Source organism: Macadamia integrifolia, chromosome 13 (genome assembly GCF_013358625.1).
Source record: "Macadamia integrifolia cultivar HAES 741 chromosome 13, SCU_Mint_v3, whole genome shotgun sequence".
In the NCBI taxonomy this organism is placed as follows: Eukaryota; Viridiplantae; Streptophyta; class Magnoliopsida; order Proteales; family Proteaceae; genus Macadamia; species Macadamia integrifolia.
The window spans coordinates 18602176-18620107 of record NC_056569.1 but is presented as its reverse complement, the minus strand read 5'-3'; the positions used below and the strand labels follow the sequence as shown (position 1 = coordinate 18620107).

At 40.5% G+C, this 17932-nt stretch overlaps 1 protein-coding gene across 1 annotated transcript; it reads right to left on the bottom strand.

Moving 5' to 3' along the window:
- Positions 1–1921: 1921 nt before the first annotated feature.
- Positions 1922–16667, bottom strand: LOC122059439 (protein REPRESSOR OF SILENCING 3). Its single transcript, XM_042622223.1, has 4 exons — positions 16248–16667; positions 3940–4155; positions 3107–3532; positions 1922–2955 (listed from the first exon to the last, which is right to left on the bottom strand). The coding sequence occupies exons 1-4, from the start codon at positions 16458–16460 to the stop codon at positions 2137–2139; spliced, it is 1674 nt and encodes a 557-aa protein (XP_042478157.1). The 5' UTR covers positions 16461–16667; the 3' UTR covers positions 1922–2136.
- Between the last annotated feature and the right edge of the window lie 1265 nt (positions 16668–17932).

The window sequence follows — 17932 nt, the reverse complement described above, 5'->3', positions numbered from 1 at the left end:
ACTGGGGATAGGCTATCGGAGAGTTAGGCTGAGGTGGCACTCGGACAGAGCTTCCGCTAGGGATAGGCTATCGGAGGGCTAGGAGAAAATTTTTCCTAAAAATTTCACTCAAAAAAAGCAAAGGATTGAAGAGTCCCCAAGGTCCGAAGAACACTTCGAAGATCCGAAGTGTTCTTCGGATCTTATGAAGATCTCTCCGAAGACATGGAAAACCTCAAGGGGGGAAAGGGGAGGAGAGAGGGCAGAGCTCTGCCACTATGGGTTGCTCACTACGAGACTTGGATTGTTATCCAAAATCCAAAGAAAGGGGGTATTTATAGAATTTCCAGATCAATAGGGAGAAGAGAGAAAATTTCTCAACCAATGGGTGAAAGTGAAAAATTTTGGACCAATGGAATGAAAGGTAATTTTTTTGGACCAATCGTGGGAAAAGATTCCTTTTTGGACTAATGGGAGGCCGCGGTGTAGGGTATGCTAGCGGGGTAGTGTAGGGTACATAGGCAGGTGAAGAGGGAATTCCTTCTCCAATCCAATCGCTCGAAGGGGCATTTCGATCATCCGCGAGAATGGCGGAGGTCATGGTAGGGGTGAGGCAACTTTCGGTAGGGGTGCTAGATTTCCAGCATAGCCGCTGGGGTGCTGAGCTCTAGCATAGCTGCAGGAGCTCCAACACAATTGTTAGGGCTCCGATAGTGGCGCTGGGTTGCTGTATGGGTGCAGGAATGTGCGGGAATCGATCGGGAATGTGTGGGATCAATCGAGAATGCGCAAGACTTAGTCGGGAATGTGCAGGGCTTGGTTGTGTGCACGCGAGGCTTGGTTGCATGCAAACGAGGCTTGGTGGTGGGCATGCGGGGCTTGGTTGCGTGCACGCGGGGTGTGGGGCTTGGTGGTGGGCACTCAAGGCAAGGCATGGGTTCTCACATGGGCGGGGTTTGGGCACTTAAAGTTCGATTTCCGGGAATGATTGTGGGAGATCTGTTGGTCCAATTTTGATGTACCATATATCGTTGGAATTGTTATTCTGAGTGCTATGCATCTGTGTGGTCACTTTGACCGAATTCCTTCGTATATGAAATGTCATAATCTTCTCTCTCGCACGGCTTTTCTAGGAATTTTGGGTGTGTGGAATACTCCTGGAAATAACTACCTCGATCAGTTATCATCTCTGTTGATTGGAAACGAAAGTCGCGTCCAAGATCCATATGTCATCATAGTCAGGGGAGGGTGACAAAATTGGGTGTCTACACCATGGCACATGGTATATGTGAGTTTTTTTGGTCCAGGGTCTCCTTCAGGATTTGTGTAATTTTGTTGAGTTGTCTATGCATCTTTATTATGACAAAGTCAGCGATCAATATTGCACACAATCCAGCTCAGCATGATTATACAAAGCATATGGAAATTGATCAAAAGCTAGAACAGGACACCATCGGCATTCCCTTTTGTGACTTTTGAAACTCAATTAGCAGCTATATTGACTAAGATACTCACTCGTAAACTTTCTATCCCATTATTTGCAAGTTGGACATGTTTGACATGAATCCACGAACTTGAGGAGTGTCGTAATGTCGCGTTTTAAAGGTGTTTTAGTCTTTAAGGGTACTTTGGTCCTTGTAATATTCTAAAACATCATTCCTCCACTATAAATAAATATCTAATTGAGACGAGCTCAATTCCCCAAATCAACTTCATATCAACTAGCATTGAGAAATCAAATCTACTACCTGCAGATCTGAAATGTTAACCTGGTATTATTGATTTGAGAAATCAATCTATGAACTGTTCAAACTTCAAATCTGAGAAATCAATCTATGAACTGTTCAAACTTCAAATCATACGTACAGTTTTTTAGGTAAACGCTGATCACACATCAAGTGACCTGTCGAGAATGTAAGATGAAGATTCAAGAGTGCTTGAATTAGTCCAACAAGAGTAACTACCATTGCAACAACTAATTTTATAAGGAGTATTGATACATGTTAAGAGAAATTATAATAGCAACAAGGACTGATGACATGCTTGAAAAGCAGCAATCTTTCGGATTCTACATAAACCTCTTTTTCCCTGGCGGGAAGGCCCTGTTGGACTGTCATTTCCAAAATTTCTGTTGTACCACTGAAACACATGAGGGTGCTACTTCTCATTACTTTTCTTCTTAAGGGAACCACTTAGAGCCATCTTTGTTTTCATCCACTCCTTTTCGGAAGCAGCGCTCCTCATGAAGGTGCAAACTTCTCCAATGCCAGCCTCCCCAGTAGATATTTTTGTTGGTACCAGATAGTTTTTCTTTACTACTGGTTCAGCAATAACATTACTACCATGTTCCATGATCTCTGAACTGTTCCCAGTAGTCTTTCCCTCACCCTCAGAACTCGAAAGAATTTGTTCTTTCTTTCCTACATCCACTGCATCGGAGCCATTTGGAGCAGTACCCTTGTCTGTGGGAACGTCTTTTCCAATTTCCAAAGCTTGAGAACTCTTGCCAGTAGATTCACCTCTAGCATTCTTTTTCAATATCTGCTTTTTGCTGCCACTGGTGTCCGTGGCATTTGGACTACTAGATTTTGGCAGCACTTGGCTGTTAGTAATGGCAGGAAAGATTTCTGAGATGCTAAATGAACTGTTACCTGCCTCACCAACCAGTTCTCTCCAAGACGACTTCTGTACCCACGAAAGACCTCTGCTCGGTTGGACATCAAGTTTGGACTTCGTAGGCTGTGCTTCCATGATGCCCTCTGACTCTTCACAGTGGGGGTCTGTGCTCCCTTTCTTAACATACTTAGTAGATGCAAATTCTTCTCTTTGGCTCTCACCTGCCATATGCAAATGGGACTCCTTTCTAGAAGTTGGTTCAAAAGCATTAGATGTTTCTGTTCTTTTCATTTTCAGAGCTTTGTGTTTATTTTGTGCTGGCCTATTGTCAGAAGCTTGTCGCTTTCTAGACCTTGATTCCTAGGTAGCCAAGGAAAGAAAAAATAAATAAATAAGTTAATTGTACATGGAACTAACTCTGAGAGGGGATAAAAGCAATACAATTTCCATCAAGAAGTGCACAAGTGAAATTCAGAAGTATCTGCGCTAATTTTATATAAATTGAGAATACCTGGTTTGCAGAAATTGTTCCATGATCCTGCATCAAACCTGATCTTACGTTTCCTCCAGTAACTATGTTCATTACAATGTTATCTTCATCCGTAGCTTTATCTGTTTCACTCCCTAACACATCATCAATTGAGTGGCTGGAATGGTCTCCTTCAATAGCCAATCTGGCTCTACCATCAGCAGCCTTTGCATTAGCATTATCTTCACTTTCCAAGAGCTTGTTCATCACTGAATTCATCAGATGTAGCTCGTCCTTGCTTATTTCACCACTTGGGGGCTCAAGAGTAGAACTTTGTCTCTGTTCTGCATTTTCACGAGGGTTCCAATGCTCCTCACAGTCACAGAAATAGATAGGGAGAGGAGGAACCTCAACACGTTGGAAACTGTACTTATGCTTGCCAGTTCCACTGTAAGGTACAGATTTCACCTGCATAGCTACTATGAGTTTCATCTAAAAGTATTGTCCACTCTTAAGCATGGTGAATTCAAACAATACTTCCAATTCCATGCAATGATACAACACCAACATTCTGTGGAGACTCATAGAGATGTTGAATTCCAAAGGAAGTTTAGATGCAATTTGTATGTTTTGTTTTGTGTTTGCATGCACATATGAGAGAGAGAGAGAGAGAGAGAGAGAGGATGTTATCAGAACCAAAGTTTAAAGTATGGTACCGGGTATCGTATTGGATGGGTGAATTTAGGAGAAGTATCGTATCATATTGAAGAGACACAAGATATGTTAAAGACATGTATGTGGCGGCATACGGAAGGACTCTTAAAACCTTGATCAGAACTCTCCCAAACTACCAAACAGCCATTGGTGTAGCTTACCTTTTTTAATCTAGGGAAGAAAATTTGCAGCTGCATCTTCTTTTTGCTCAAGAGTTCCTCTGAAGGCTCAGTTTGTTTATCTTCAATAAGGTGATTATTATTTTTGTCGCTTGCATGTTCAGCATCTTCTGCCCACTCTCGTCGCAGGCGAACAAAATAATGCTCTTTAGCCTTTTCAATCCTCAGCCGACCTCCTTTCCACATGCAGCCATTATACTGTTTCGTTATATGAAAAAATTTTGGAAAGAAAAAATGTTAGCAACATACGCAACAGACATCAAACTTAAGAATCAACCTCTAACCCCCAACAACTGAGGGAAAAGAAAAGGAAATCAATGATAATGTTCATGGAAGCTCATTGTCTAATCAAATATAAATACAGCATTTTAACATGGTTAGAACTTAGAAGAGATTCTGCTAGGACATGTCACCTTTTACACAGAGTGCATGATGCAGTTGCACTAGCCTGGTTGGACCAAAACAATCCACTTTGGAGATCCAAGCCAAGACGCCATCGGCCCAACCCAATTGTTTGGTCCAATGGGGGCTGGTAGTTTACATAGGATGCAATCTTTTATTTCATTTTATTTAATTTGGGTCTGTAGATTACTTAGGTATTATTAGGTAGATTCTTTATTTGAGAGTTTGCCTAGTTTGTTAGTTTGTTCTTTTGAGTTTGTTTCCATTAGTATGTTTTTCCTTTCTTTACATTGACCATGTAATACAAAGAAGAATAATGTAAGATTAAATCACATAGGACCTAATCTCAGGCAAGATCTGAAAAATATGGCGGAATAATGAGTAATATTAGATTTCACAAATCACTACTTTGATGGAGCTCAAATTTGGAGCAAAGGCCCCTCATATGATACCAACTATCCTTCAAAAGATGAGCCTCAACTGATGACTGGTTGGGAAGTTATGCTCGAAGAATGAAAAAGGAAGCTCTATGGAGTTCACATTAGCAGCAGCTACAGACCTTGAGTGGCCTTCAAACTGGTCTTTTGATGGAGCTTTCGAACCTCAACAAGCTTGTTTTGATCCCTCAAACACTCTTTCACAGCAAACAAATAAAAGGGAAAAATAGAAAAGAAAGAAAATTGATGGAGGTTTAAGAAGGTGGAAGAAGAATTTGAGAATAGGCATCTCACCCCTCAAGGTAATAGCTATCTCAGCCATGAATAAATACTCAATTTTCATAAGCTTCAATCTTCATTCAAGATGATCACTGGGCTTAGAATAGCCTTACAAAACTTGGATGCAAAGGAATAACAAAAAGGAAACTAATGGACTGATTCTAATGTCCTAAACTGACTTAAGAAATAACTTCTAATTACTTTGCCTCACACATAAAAGGAAAACTACTAACTTACTTAACCACTATGCTAGCCAAATAGGAAACAGATCTTCCTAAGTTACAAAGCTTGCTTGCCAAAATAAGACAGAAATAAAAATAGAAACTGATATCTAATATCCTAACAAGTGCTGGCAATATCTTTCCCAAGCCAGCTCTCAATATTAGACCCCAAGGTACTGTTCAAGTGAACAGTACCTGCATGAACAGTAACAGCAGGTTGGCTGATCCGACTGGAGAAAAATAAGGCTGGTTCGATGTATGAAACTGAACCAGATCTGAACCAGAATTGGGCCAGCATTGAACTCTCCTTTTGACAGCTCGATCTACATCAAAGAATGAAATGAAAAGTTGGAGATTGAGTTTGCCCTTCACAGTGGTGAAGTGCATGTGCGTCGGTTGGTTACCTGTGATCCTCTCGCTTTCTTTGCTCTTTTCCTTCCTCTTCTATTCTTATATTTCTCTTCCCCTCTTGTAATTTCTGTTCTACTCCCTCCCTTGCCATTGGCGGTAACACCTGTTTGGGAAAGTTCAGTCAAGTCCTACAGAATTCGGCTAAGATCTGGGAAGGGATTCCTCCACCCAAGGACGACTTGCATTGTAGCACACAAGGGTGAACTGCTGAGTCAAGTGGGCTGAATCAGCATTTGACTCTCGTTCTTATTCTTCCACCAGATCCAGTTGCAAAGTGAACTGTTCTGTGATATGCTGGATTTGCAGTTACTTAAATTCAATAGGGTATTTCCACTTGACCCTACACCTGAAATTCCAGGTCAATTGATGGTTGGATGGGGTTCGATTGATTCTTTTAAATTCTCGTTCTATCACCACAACTGATTGCAGGTCCAACTCTCATCTCATTCTCCCTTCATAGGGTTCCGATTATTGATCATTGAAATAGGATTTGTAGTTAGGAATCAACCCTAAGAATCTTAGATCAGAACATGGTTGAATGAGAAAGATTTCTCGCTTGGTTTGAGTCACAGTTCTGCTGGGGTTCCTGTTACGGGGTCAGGAGAAGAACTATTGGGATAGAATAGGCAAGCAATCACGCACATGGTTTAGCAGTTTGTTGTGCTGTGCGGTTTTCTTTCAGAACCTGATGCTTTATTTTTGTTGTTTCAGCCTATGTTTTGGAGCGCACTTCAAGCTGATGGCTTGTCCTAAACCTTTCAGGGTATAGACGATGATGCCTTCTTTTATTTTGGTTGAGACCATCACCTAAATTACAACACTGCCCCTGATTATTTTATTCCACCTGTATTATTAATTCTAGAAAAGACCTCCTCTCCAAGTTTTCTTTATCATTGGGTCTTGATTCTTTGATCCTTTTAAGTCAAGGGTCCCTAACTTCAATTAATTACGAGACTGCCCTCGACTATATTACTTGGTTTGGGTGGGCCCATAACAATCTCAAAGGGGTTTTGGGACCTGGGATTGCACCAATTTTGGATTAGAGCTAAATTTCCCTACAATATGGTGGCCAACGCTGAAGTTATTTAACAGCTCCATTCCCACAAGGAGGAAAACTGAGCCGACATAGCCCATCTCACAGACTAGGTTGATAAACTCGCCACCAATGTTAATGGCTTCAATTCTACATTTACTTCCCTTCATGCCATAATGGCATCACTCCAGGCTTCTATTGACAAATTTGATGGCTTCAAATAAGGGAAAGGGTGACATCCACTCTAGGGTTCTTCCAACTCCATACCACAAGGTTCATTTCATGCCCCACCACCACCGCCACCACGACCACCATATGGATCTGCATGACATGATAATCTTTATGAAGCTGACAATGGAACGAGATTGGAATTCCCCGATTTTTATGGGGATAATAACCTGAAGTAGTACCTTGACTAGGCACATAGTTTGGAGATATTTTTCAGATGGTACTGATTAACTGAGGCAAAAAAGATTCTTTCTGCGGAGGCTGAACTGAAGGCACTGCTTGAGTCGGGTGGATCAAATACCAGCAGCCGGAATCAGATTCCAGGAATTGGGGCAGTCATTACTTGGGCTGAGTTGAGTGAAGCTATGAACCAGAGGTTCATACCGGCCAACTACAAGCAGCGAATGCACTTTCAGTTTGAGTAGCTGAGACAACACAGCATGACAATTGAGTACCAAGCCAAATTTTTTTTATTTCCACTCAATCTGATTTTGAGTGAGATGAGGAGGTATTAGTGGCCTAACTTCGCAACAAATTGCATCCTCAAATTAGTGTGGCTTTAGCATCTAGTCGATTGCATACCATGGATGACACAATATAGGTGGTGTATTAGGTAAAATAAAGCTTGAAGAGGCCTTATTGTGACGACCCAAGAATACGGCAAATACCAGACCCGCCTGGGAGATCGGTGAGGGCGTGCAAACTTTAGTCCCACATCACCCAGGGAGATATTACTGGGCCAGTTAATAACCTCTAGCCTTCTTAACATGGCACGACGTGTTTTAAAGCCTTGAGGCTCACGGGCCAAAGAGGACAATATTGCGCAAGGTTAATGGGGCCGGGGCATTAAAAATGGTATCAGAGCAGACCCCAACAGCGTGTGGGCCACAACGGGGACGTCGTGCCAAAATGGGGGAAGTTTGTAAGACCCAAGAATACGGTAAATACCAAACCCACCTGGGAGATCGGTGAGGTATTCCCATCAAGAATACGGCCAATACCAGGGGGTTTGGAAGATCGGTGAGGATGTGCAAACTTTAGTCCCACATCACCTAGGAAGAGATTACTGGTCTAGTTAATAACCCCTAGCCCCCTTAACATGGCACAATGCATTTTAAAAACCTTGAGGCCCATAGGCCAAAGAGGACAATATTGTGCAATGGGGCCGGGGCATTACACTTATACTCAAGAGACTTTTACAAACACTTTCTCCTAGGTTAATAGCACGAGCAAGAAACCTTCTCAACAGGAGAAATCATTCAGCAATCCACAATACAGTGGGTCTTCTATGGCAACCTCACAGCTGAACCATACTTATTCTCCACCACGGTGTGGTTCAAATAGACCTCTCGAAGCAATAGGCCGAGATATAGTGTTTTACATGCAAGGATTCGGGGATATTTTCTGCAAATGTCCCAACCGTCTGGTCGCTTTTGCTGATGAAGAAGCCATGGATACAACTTCAAAAGAAACAACTAAGGAAAGAGAGAGTACTTTTGGAGGCAAAGCCTGAGTGTGAGGTCAACAAGGATGATAGTCATAAAGAGCCATGGTATTGCTACGTTCTTTGTCCACTATTGCCTACACATAACGTGTCTGATGAGGATGATTGGCGCCACAACAACATATTCCAGACCAGAGTACAATGCAACGACAGTCTATGCACTATGGTAATGAACAATGTCAATTGTGTCAACGTCATCTTTGAAGACGCTGTTTGAAAGTTCGGTTCAAAGATAGAGCCACATCCTAATCCCTACAAAGTTGCTTGCATAGTTGTCACGATGTCTAGGCAGCCCAAGGTTGGGGAGGGCCAAAAACAAGGCAACACCAATTAGGCGCACAAGTTGACCAAGGTGCTTAGATGCCAAGGTGACGCCTTGACAACTTTGGCTACTTGAGTGAACAATACCAACCTAAAAGTCAATGAACGATGTTTTCTCAAGTATTCTACCGGAGGGTTGATTGATATAATGCAATGTGACATCCTGCCACTGAAGGTGTGTCACATCCTCCTTCGGTGACTACAGTTATTATCGCTATGAGAAAACATATTCCTTCAATTACAATGGGTTCAATATGAAACTTATTCCCGTGAAGGACCTTCCCACCATCAAGCTCAAGCAAACCACAGGATCATTTCTCCTCCAACGAGTTGATTCAGATGGTATCCTTCGTCCCCATACAAACTTGATGGAGTCAAGTTCTTTTTAGAGGAGGAGAGTTGATGCAGTTGCGTTAGCCTGGTTGGACCGAAATGATCCACTTTGGAGATCCAACCAAGAAATAATTAACTCAAGCCGATTTTTTAATCCAATGGGGAGGGGGGGGCCTATAGTTTTGATGTCAGACTAAATTACCAAAGGGTAATAAGTCCCAGTAGGATCCATCATAAACTCCAACACACAAATCAAGTTCATATTCAACAGAAAAATCAGATATGAAAATTAGCCCTAAATAAAGGAGATTCAATTACTCACAAACCACAGCTTAGATGGAGCTAAATTTTGGATCAAATGGAGATCATACATGAGGGAACAAGCCATCAAAGCTGAACGGTGTCTACTAGCTAGATTGAGACTTATGCTAGTTGCAAGAAAAATGAAACTTTTGGTGATTCTTTAATAACTTGAGTTGGAAGAGTCGGCTGATTCTCAAATTTGGAACAAGTGGCCCTCCTAAGGTCATCAACAAACCCTCCAAAGGGTTTCAGGATCAGATTTCAGTTGAAGAAGATCTCGAAGAAATCAAATAGGATCCAAAACCCTGACTCTGATGAAATCGATAAGGTGATTTCAGGTTGCACCATCAGCAGGCCTCAAATAGGTCTCAAGTCCTGATCGAGTATCCCTCCTAGGGTCAGTAACAAGACCCTAAAATCCTGCAATAATCAAACTTCAAGCCTGGAAGTCACAGCACTCAAAATTCTTCCTGAGAAAACCTTATAACTGAATTTGATAGGCTGTGTGTGATCAACAATCTTGGAGGGCTTCAATCTCACTTTAACAGTAGATAAAATAGAAGAAAATAGAGGAATAAGAAGAAGAAGAAGAAGAATAGAAGGGATAGATGTGGGTGGGAAGAATGGCTATCTCAGCCCTAGGCCTATTACCCATAGCTATCTCAATTGTTAAAATATCTTTTCTCCGGAACAAACACAAGCAAAGCTTACAAAATATCATTAATCTACCATGTTCCAGAACATACAATCAACCTCTTTATATAGTAGAGGTTTGAACAAAATTACATAGAAGATGTATATTAGGAAACAATTGGAAAATAGAAACTAAGACTTTAGAGACTAATCCTTCCTAAACTCAATTGCTTGCTAGCTAAGAAAACAAGTAAATAGAAACTAATATCTTCTAGAGTCCCACTTCACAAGACTAACTCATAGCCAAGGATTAAAGTATCAGTATTGGTCTCCATATCGATCGGCCAAAATTAAGATACGAATCTGAGTGTATCGTATTGTATCGGAGATACACTAAAGATACACACATAAAATGGCTAAGAAACACTTTTTTATATACTTTTGCATTAACACTAAATTGAGAGTATAACACTGAAAATCCAAGGTTTGCAGTTGTTTATGGGTGTAAAATCTTTGTTCCCAACCTTGATTTTCACTTTAGTTAGAGAGAAAAATGGTTGGCAACAACTTTGTAACAAAAACCCCTCTCAAAAAATAGTGTTTTGCTGAAAAATGACCCATCTTGGCTATTATATGACCGTAGTACACCGTATCGATACGTATCATACTGTATCAGTATGTATTAGTCGATACATACCGATACGCACTAATAAGTACCGATACGCACTAATAAGTACCGATACATACCGAAACCTACATTTCACCTTAATTTTTCACTTTCCATGGAATATTGGTACTCATCGGTGCGTATCCGATACGTATCGGACGATGATACACCCCGATACTTTAAAGCATGCTCATAGCCTAAAATACTCCCTTGGTTACTATTCATGTGAACAGTAATTTTTGTTTTGTTTTTTGCATTTTTTTTTTTTTATGTTATTTTTGTCCTCTTCTTCAGGCTTTGATTTACATAAGTTCACATAGGATGCAATCTTATATTTCATTTTATTTTATTTTATTTAGGTGGGTAGATTACATAGGTGTTATTTAGCAGTTTCTTGAGAAATTGCTTCATTTGTTATTTTCTTATTTTGAGTTGGTTTCCATTAATATGTTTTATCTTTTTTTTATATTGATCATGTATATGAAGGAGAATGGAATGAAAAATTGGAGATTAACTATGTCGTTCACAATGACGAAAGTTGTGCAGGTGTGCATAGGTTGGTTACATGTGATCCTCTCCCTTTCTTTGCTCTTTCCCTCCTCCTCCTCTTTTCCCACCCTCTGCTATTCTTATACCTCTCGTCCCCTCTGGTAATTTCTATTCTACTCTTTTTCCTTGCTGTTAGTGGTAACACTTGGTTGGGAAATTTCGTTAGTTTAGTGGTACCCTTTTTCCTTGCTGTTTGATTTGTTTAGTGCTTGGGTGAGCCCATAGCGATCTCAAACAGGGTTTTGAGACCCAGGATTGCACCAGTGCAGGCACAAGTACCGAATCATTTTGAATTACACAGCTAACATAGAATAGAAACAAAAGAATCTAAACAATTAAGAATATTTTTCTCACTGACATTAAAAAGGAAACAATATATCAGTTGATCCCTTTGGAAATTGTACACTATTTACAGAATAGATCCTCTTATGTTAACTGAAACAAAACAATAGACATCCTGCACATGATATTCAGCCAAACTAGTGGCATGAATGACCAAATTATGAGTGTTGCATTTCCCATATGCAAGCACTAACCGTGGAATCCTTAGAAACTTCCCAACATTAACCTCAATATTAATTTCAAATATATCATTATGAATGTTGCCTTTCCCATATGCAAACATTAACCACGCAATCCTTAGAAACTTCCCAATGTTAACCTCAATATTAATTTCAAAGACACCGATGTCATATTAAAGGTAGCACTTCAGTTTTTTTAGCATAGCCATAAGTGGTTAGTTAATCTAACATGCAGTAGTTCTATGAAAAGCACCGAATATTTGAATAACAATATCTTAAGAAATTGAAATCATTACTCCTTCATCCAATGGGTTGCATTGAGGAAGTATGCAGTACAGAGGGAGTGATCTCACTGGACTCTATCCAAAACACAAAGAAACACTGTGCATCAATGACTCAAAGTATCGAACAATTCTGGTCAGATCTGGTTCATGAGTCCCGACATATCTGTTTTTCACCAGGGTATGGATATTATATGAGGACATAACAGAAAGCGAGGTCACAGCTAACATAACCCCATATAGGATTACAAATTAACCCCAAATAGGTACTGACTTCAGCCCTTATAACAGCATATTGATATGCAGCAACAGTAGATAGCTTTAGGATATAACAGCCCTTAGAACTTCCAATAACAAGTAGCCAAGGTAGTAAACAAACTCAGCCAAAAGATAAACAAACAGCAGCACAATAATTTCTATCGCAGGGCATAAACCTGAGGTTAAAACCCAAAAATTATAGATCGTCAGAACACCCAAAAACAGCCACCTGATGGGCCTCAAACTCCGGTCAAGTTTAGGTCCTAATGGGGAGAATACAACCTTCAAACCTCAAGTCAAACCAATGGTCTGATATACAGTTACCTGATGATGCAGGTGCACAGCCGTGGACTGATCCAAACACATCCAGGCATCCAGAGAGAGATGAATTAAATCCATATTTGAGTTTTTGGAGTGTAACAGGATTTTAAGAAGTTTTATTTATTTAGGAATATTATGTGATCTTTAATTTTAAGTCTTTTATTTCCAAAGTGGTAGAATACGTAGAAGTAAAATTGGATTAGGATGTCTCCTTTTTGAACTTGTTTCCCCCTTTTAGAGTCTAAGAAGGAGTTGGATTTTCTCTTTAAATGCTTGCTTGTAACTGATTAAGAAGACGGATTCAAAGAATGAATCAAGTTTGTGGTTGTGACTTGTGAGTGCCCTGTATGGCCAAAGAGTGTGTGCGACTGATCCTCTCTTCCTCCTATGCAACTCTGAGACATCTCAGGGATTCTTTCCCTTACCTACCAGCCCTCCACCACCTGAGTTCTTGATTTAGGGCAGAATTTGGAGATTTCTTGCAGCACACTCCACAGACCTCAGATCAGATCCAAACCACTATCCAGTGGGGGTCCTGGAATGGGGAATAGACACCCAAAAGTCCAGTCCTAATGGCCCCAGGACTGGGGAGATTGACCAGCAGTATGCGTTTCAGAAAAAAAACCCAAAACCCTGTATCACAATTGATTGGATGGCTCCTTAGATCAACAACTAAAAGCAGCAAGAGGAATCAACAGGGAATTTAGAGACTAAATCAGAAGCTCAGATAGGTGGTTTGATTGGTCTCAGGTGTCAGAGTACAGCACAGAATAGGGATTGATTGTAAGAGAAAGGGAAGAAGAAGGATAGAAGGGTATCTCACCTCACTGCCTCTCACAGTTTTGTCATTGCACCAAGCAACTCTCAGTTTTCATTCATTCAAATCGTGGGGAGGAGCCAACAAGTCCATTACATTTATAGTGCTATTTGCTAAAACCCAAAGAGGAAAGAAACAAAATAGAAAGCCTCTTACAACGTAAAAACTGACACTTGATCCCTAAGTAATTGAAGTCTAACTTTGTGTTAACTAACAGTAAAAAGGAAAAAAAAAAAAAAAATTGCAGCCCAAGCCATCCCCCACGATTCTGGTTTTGAGAGAACCAGTAACTCCCAGCCCGATTGGGCTGGCCCAGCTAAGCTGTTTGGCCCAAAGGCCATCACTTAAGTTGTGAGAAGACAAGGCCCTTCAGGATTCCTACAGCTGTACTTCAAGCCTAGGAATCAATCTGCATCAGGACAGTTCCAGATTCTTCAGATCTGGGAATCCATATCAGTCTCCAGTTCAGACTTCAATTTGGGTTGTTGCTGTCATATCTGATTCCTTGCCTTGGAAGGATCCTCACAAAAAGATATTTCAGGCATATAAGGCAGAGATATCCAAAATATAGTTCATATATGATTCATAACTCAGGTCAATTTGACTATTAAAGATTTTAATCCCATATTTGGATCTATTAATCACCTCATGTATAGTCAGGCCTAAAAGAACAAATATAAACTCATATTATTGCCACATGCAAGGGAAGTGCTTTCTAGAATCTAGTACTTTAAGGAAATGACAGTGCACCCAGAGAAATCTTCAACCATCATGTCCCCAGCCTGATAAAAGAAATGCCAGTTTTCTCCTTAATACCCTGAGACTTCTTACTTTCACTAGCACCCCTTTTTCCAACTGTGTATCCTATTTTGTTCAATTTTTAGTTCGTGTATGTTTGCATCTGCACTTAATTCACCCCCCTGGCCCTCTTAAGATGTGTTGTGGGTAAAGAATGAAAGTATGAGAAGGCCCAGAAAGGGAAGTAGATAAAATGGCTGCATGGCTTTGAGAATGACCCACATATCATCTTACATCCCCTTCTACATAGATTCTCATTCTATAGATATTTTTGCCACTTCATAAACTTTCAAAATGAAGACCTCATAATCTGTTGAACCAGATTCCAATTTGATACTTCTTCCGCCACTGAACCATAGAAGCCTTCTGATCAGGGGGAAAAAATTCTCTTGCTTTTTTCTTTCATGCACACAGCTTCTGGAAAAAGGATTGCAACCCCATATTAAGAGCGGCTCTTCCATTGTAGACTGACCTTTCCCTTACAAAGGCCAACTCTTCCATTGCAGCAGGCATAGAACATAACACCTTAACAAACTGAATATAGATTGCACATAGACTTCCAAAGAAACAGCATATCAACAATTGGTTGACAAACTCTATATTTCTAGTGCACATAATTCACTCACTTGAGACTTGACCTAGCTGGTATCAAAAAGAGCAACCTGAACACTGAGTTTAGTTCTGATAAATATGCCTCTCTATTTTAACCCCTTGAGATGCTTGCAATGGAAACCACTTTCGAACTTTTAATTGTAGTTAAATAACGTTTCAATTAGCGTTTTCTTGTGTCTATTACCCCTTTGTGTTCTCTTTTTTGGATACAGAACAGAATAAGAAGGGGTAGTATTCATCCAAAATATATATATATATATATATACATTCATCCAAAAAAAGAAGGGGTAGTACCCCGAAGGCTTTGTTATGGGAAGGATCTCCCTTTGTGATACTTACAGCTTCTCTTATGTAGGGGTCAGCATGTAGAAAAATTGGGTTTGTTTCAGCACTTTTAGCTGATTTAATATGGTTTGTTATTGTTGTACTATTGGACCTTGCCAACTGAGCTACCCCCTTAGTGATTTTTAGCCTGAACCATTGTTTCTATCTCCAATAAATTGTTACTTGCAAAATGGAACAAGAAGGCCCAGAGAAATAGGTAAGAAACAATTGCTGTAAGGCCACAAGAAGCACCAATGGATCATCCTATCCATCCCAACTGTATGTAGATTCCCATTCTACAGGTACTCTGCTGCCTGGTAGCTGCCTGGTATTACTTTAGACTATGATACCCCATAACCCATTGAACCAGCTCCCATTTTCAACTTTCTTTCAACCTGTGAACTGTAGAACCATTTGAATAAATAATTGTCCTGCTTCTTTCGTCCCACAGCACCACTTCAATTAAGAAGGTGTGCAATTCCAATACCCCATATTAACCAGGCTCTTCTCCCCAAGGACGAACTTTGGTCACTGCAAAGGCCAACTCTTCCACTGCAGCAGGCATCGAGCATGAAAACCTAAACAGAGTAGATATAACAGCCCATAGTTGAATTTTTTTTTTTTAATATAATTTTCTGATAATCACCAAACCTAGTTCTTGCAACACGCATGAAGCTAAAGTCCTACTTTTAAAGGGTTTAGCATGTTTCAACCATCTACTTTGTGCTTGATAGAAGAAGAAATTACATAATGTTCCTACTGACAGTTCATAAATCGTAGTTCCCACATATTTAATAATTTAACCCATGTCAATAAACATGATTCAAGCTAATTAACATCATAAATTAGAGTAAATAAACTAATAGCAGTAACCGGAACAGCTGAAAGGATCTTCCTACGGGCAATAGCATGATAATATATGATGAAATATCAAGCTGTGACATTACTGTCCAATTTAGTTCTACGAAATACATTGAAGGGTTGAGTTTTGTTTAGAGAGAGAGAGAGAGAGAGAGAGAGAAGGCAGGAAGGCTGACTGTGCTAAAGAGCTTGGAGAGAGCTTTGTCAGAAGAGGGTTGAAAATCCATGTAAGCGAAGCTGCGGCCATTGGTTCTGACGATCTCGACAGACTTGACAGTGCCCTGTGAGGAGAAGGTTTTTCGGAGATCATCCGCCGTCACGCTTTGCCCTAATCCTCCCACGAAGATCCTCGTCGGAGTACCCTCATCATGCTTTTCTTCTTCTCCCATTCTCTCTCTCTCTCTCTCTCTCTCTCTCGCGCGTCCACACTTAATTAGTTCTTCCCCAAATCCCAATGAAGCAGGTTTTGAAAAGGAATCGGTGATGAAACCGCCTCCTGCGAGCTCCGTTTGAACAGCGGAAATCGAATTTGAAATGGCAGAAATCAGAATCGGTCCCAGCCTATATTATGACGAAATGGCTGATTCCTAATCTGAATCACCGATTTTTGAAACCATGCGATGAGGCCTGTTTCAGTTTGCGCCATTTTTTTTTTTTTTTTACCCTGTAGAAAATAGAAGGGTGCTCTACCAAATAAAAATAAAAATAAAAATGTGCTCCTTGTTCATGGCCCTGGCTGAAGTCCCGCAGAGCAAGTAGTGCTTTCGCAAGATCAATAAGCGAGTAGTGGGATATGTCGATTCAAATTCACAACTGGTCAACTTGATCGGTGATGAGAAAAGGACTTCCTTCCACTAGGCTACTAAGGATTTAATTCATAGTACGAAAGCAATATTAACATTGTATTAGTTTGATTATATTAGGTCGGATTGGACCATTTTACCTATCAAAAGATCAGTACTTAATTTTTTACCATTTTACCTTCTGTTCTGGTGCCATCAATATGGCATTGGGTCAGTATTGATATTGGTGACAACTAATACCAATACAAAGTGTCTAATATCAATATATGAAACTATGGTTTGTGTTGCTTAAACATCCACTTTGTCTGCCCTTGTGTGCGGATCCCTTATAGCACGTTACATTGAATAGCACATATCCAAGGGTTGGGACTTGACAGCATCTTGGACTGCGTGTCTGAGGGCTCTCAGCCCTTGGATCTATGTTACATTGTGTAGCGTGCTACAGAGAACCCTGATCCCTTGCTTTCCCCCCATTCCTTTCAAGTCCCCCCACCAAAAAGCCATGCCAGCAACCTCAAGCAAGACATTTTGGGACTCCAATTGCAGATGGACTGAAAAAATAAAACGAAAAATTGTGATGGGACGAATTTGCTTTATGTCTTTACAAAAAGACATAACTACTTCCCTCTTATACAATTCATTTTAAAAACGGTTATGTTATTTCTATTACACCTGTACCCTGACCCAGTCTAATTTGAACTGTTGTGATAGGTCTCAGACCGGAGATCAGGAGTACAGTCGGATTTTGGCTCACGGTTGCCCATTGCCAAAGGAGAAGAGATGACCCCACGTGTTCGTGCATTACGTGCTAGTCCAACTAGAGGGGATTCGTACCTTCCAATCCCAGACGGTAAGTGACCCGACTCCCCACACATGAATCCTGACACGTACTAACATTGCCAGAAGACTATGAGCATGGCCAAGGGTAACTACCCGTGTGAGGCTAGCTAATAGACAGCAAGCAGTCAAGATAGTCTATTGTCTTGACCACCGAAAATAAGCCACCGGAAAAAGCCTGAGCCTGAATCCGATGACTATTTCCAGTGACCAAACAAACT

Excerpts from the sequence above, each read along its gene's own strand:
- LOC122059439 (XM_042622223.1), bottom strand. The coding sequence starts at position 16,460 with ATGGGAGAAGAAGAAAAGCATGATGAGGGTACTCCGACGAGGATCTTC. Across the intron at positions 4,156-16,247 it reads TCTCCAAGCTCTTTAGCACA|TATAATGGCTGCATGTGGAA; the intron begins GTCAGCCTTCCT and ends ATAACGAAACAG. Across the intron at positions 2,956-3,106 it reads GAACAATTTCTGCAAACCAG|GAATCAAGGTCTAGAAAGCG; the intron begins GTATTCTCAATT and ends TTGGCTACCTAG.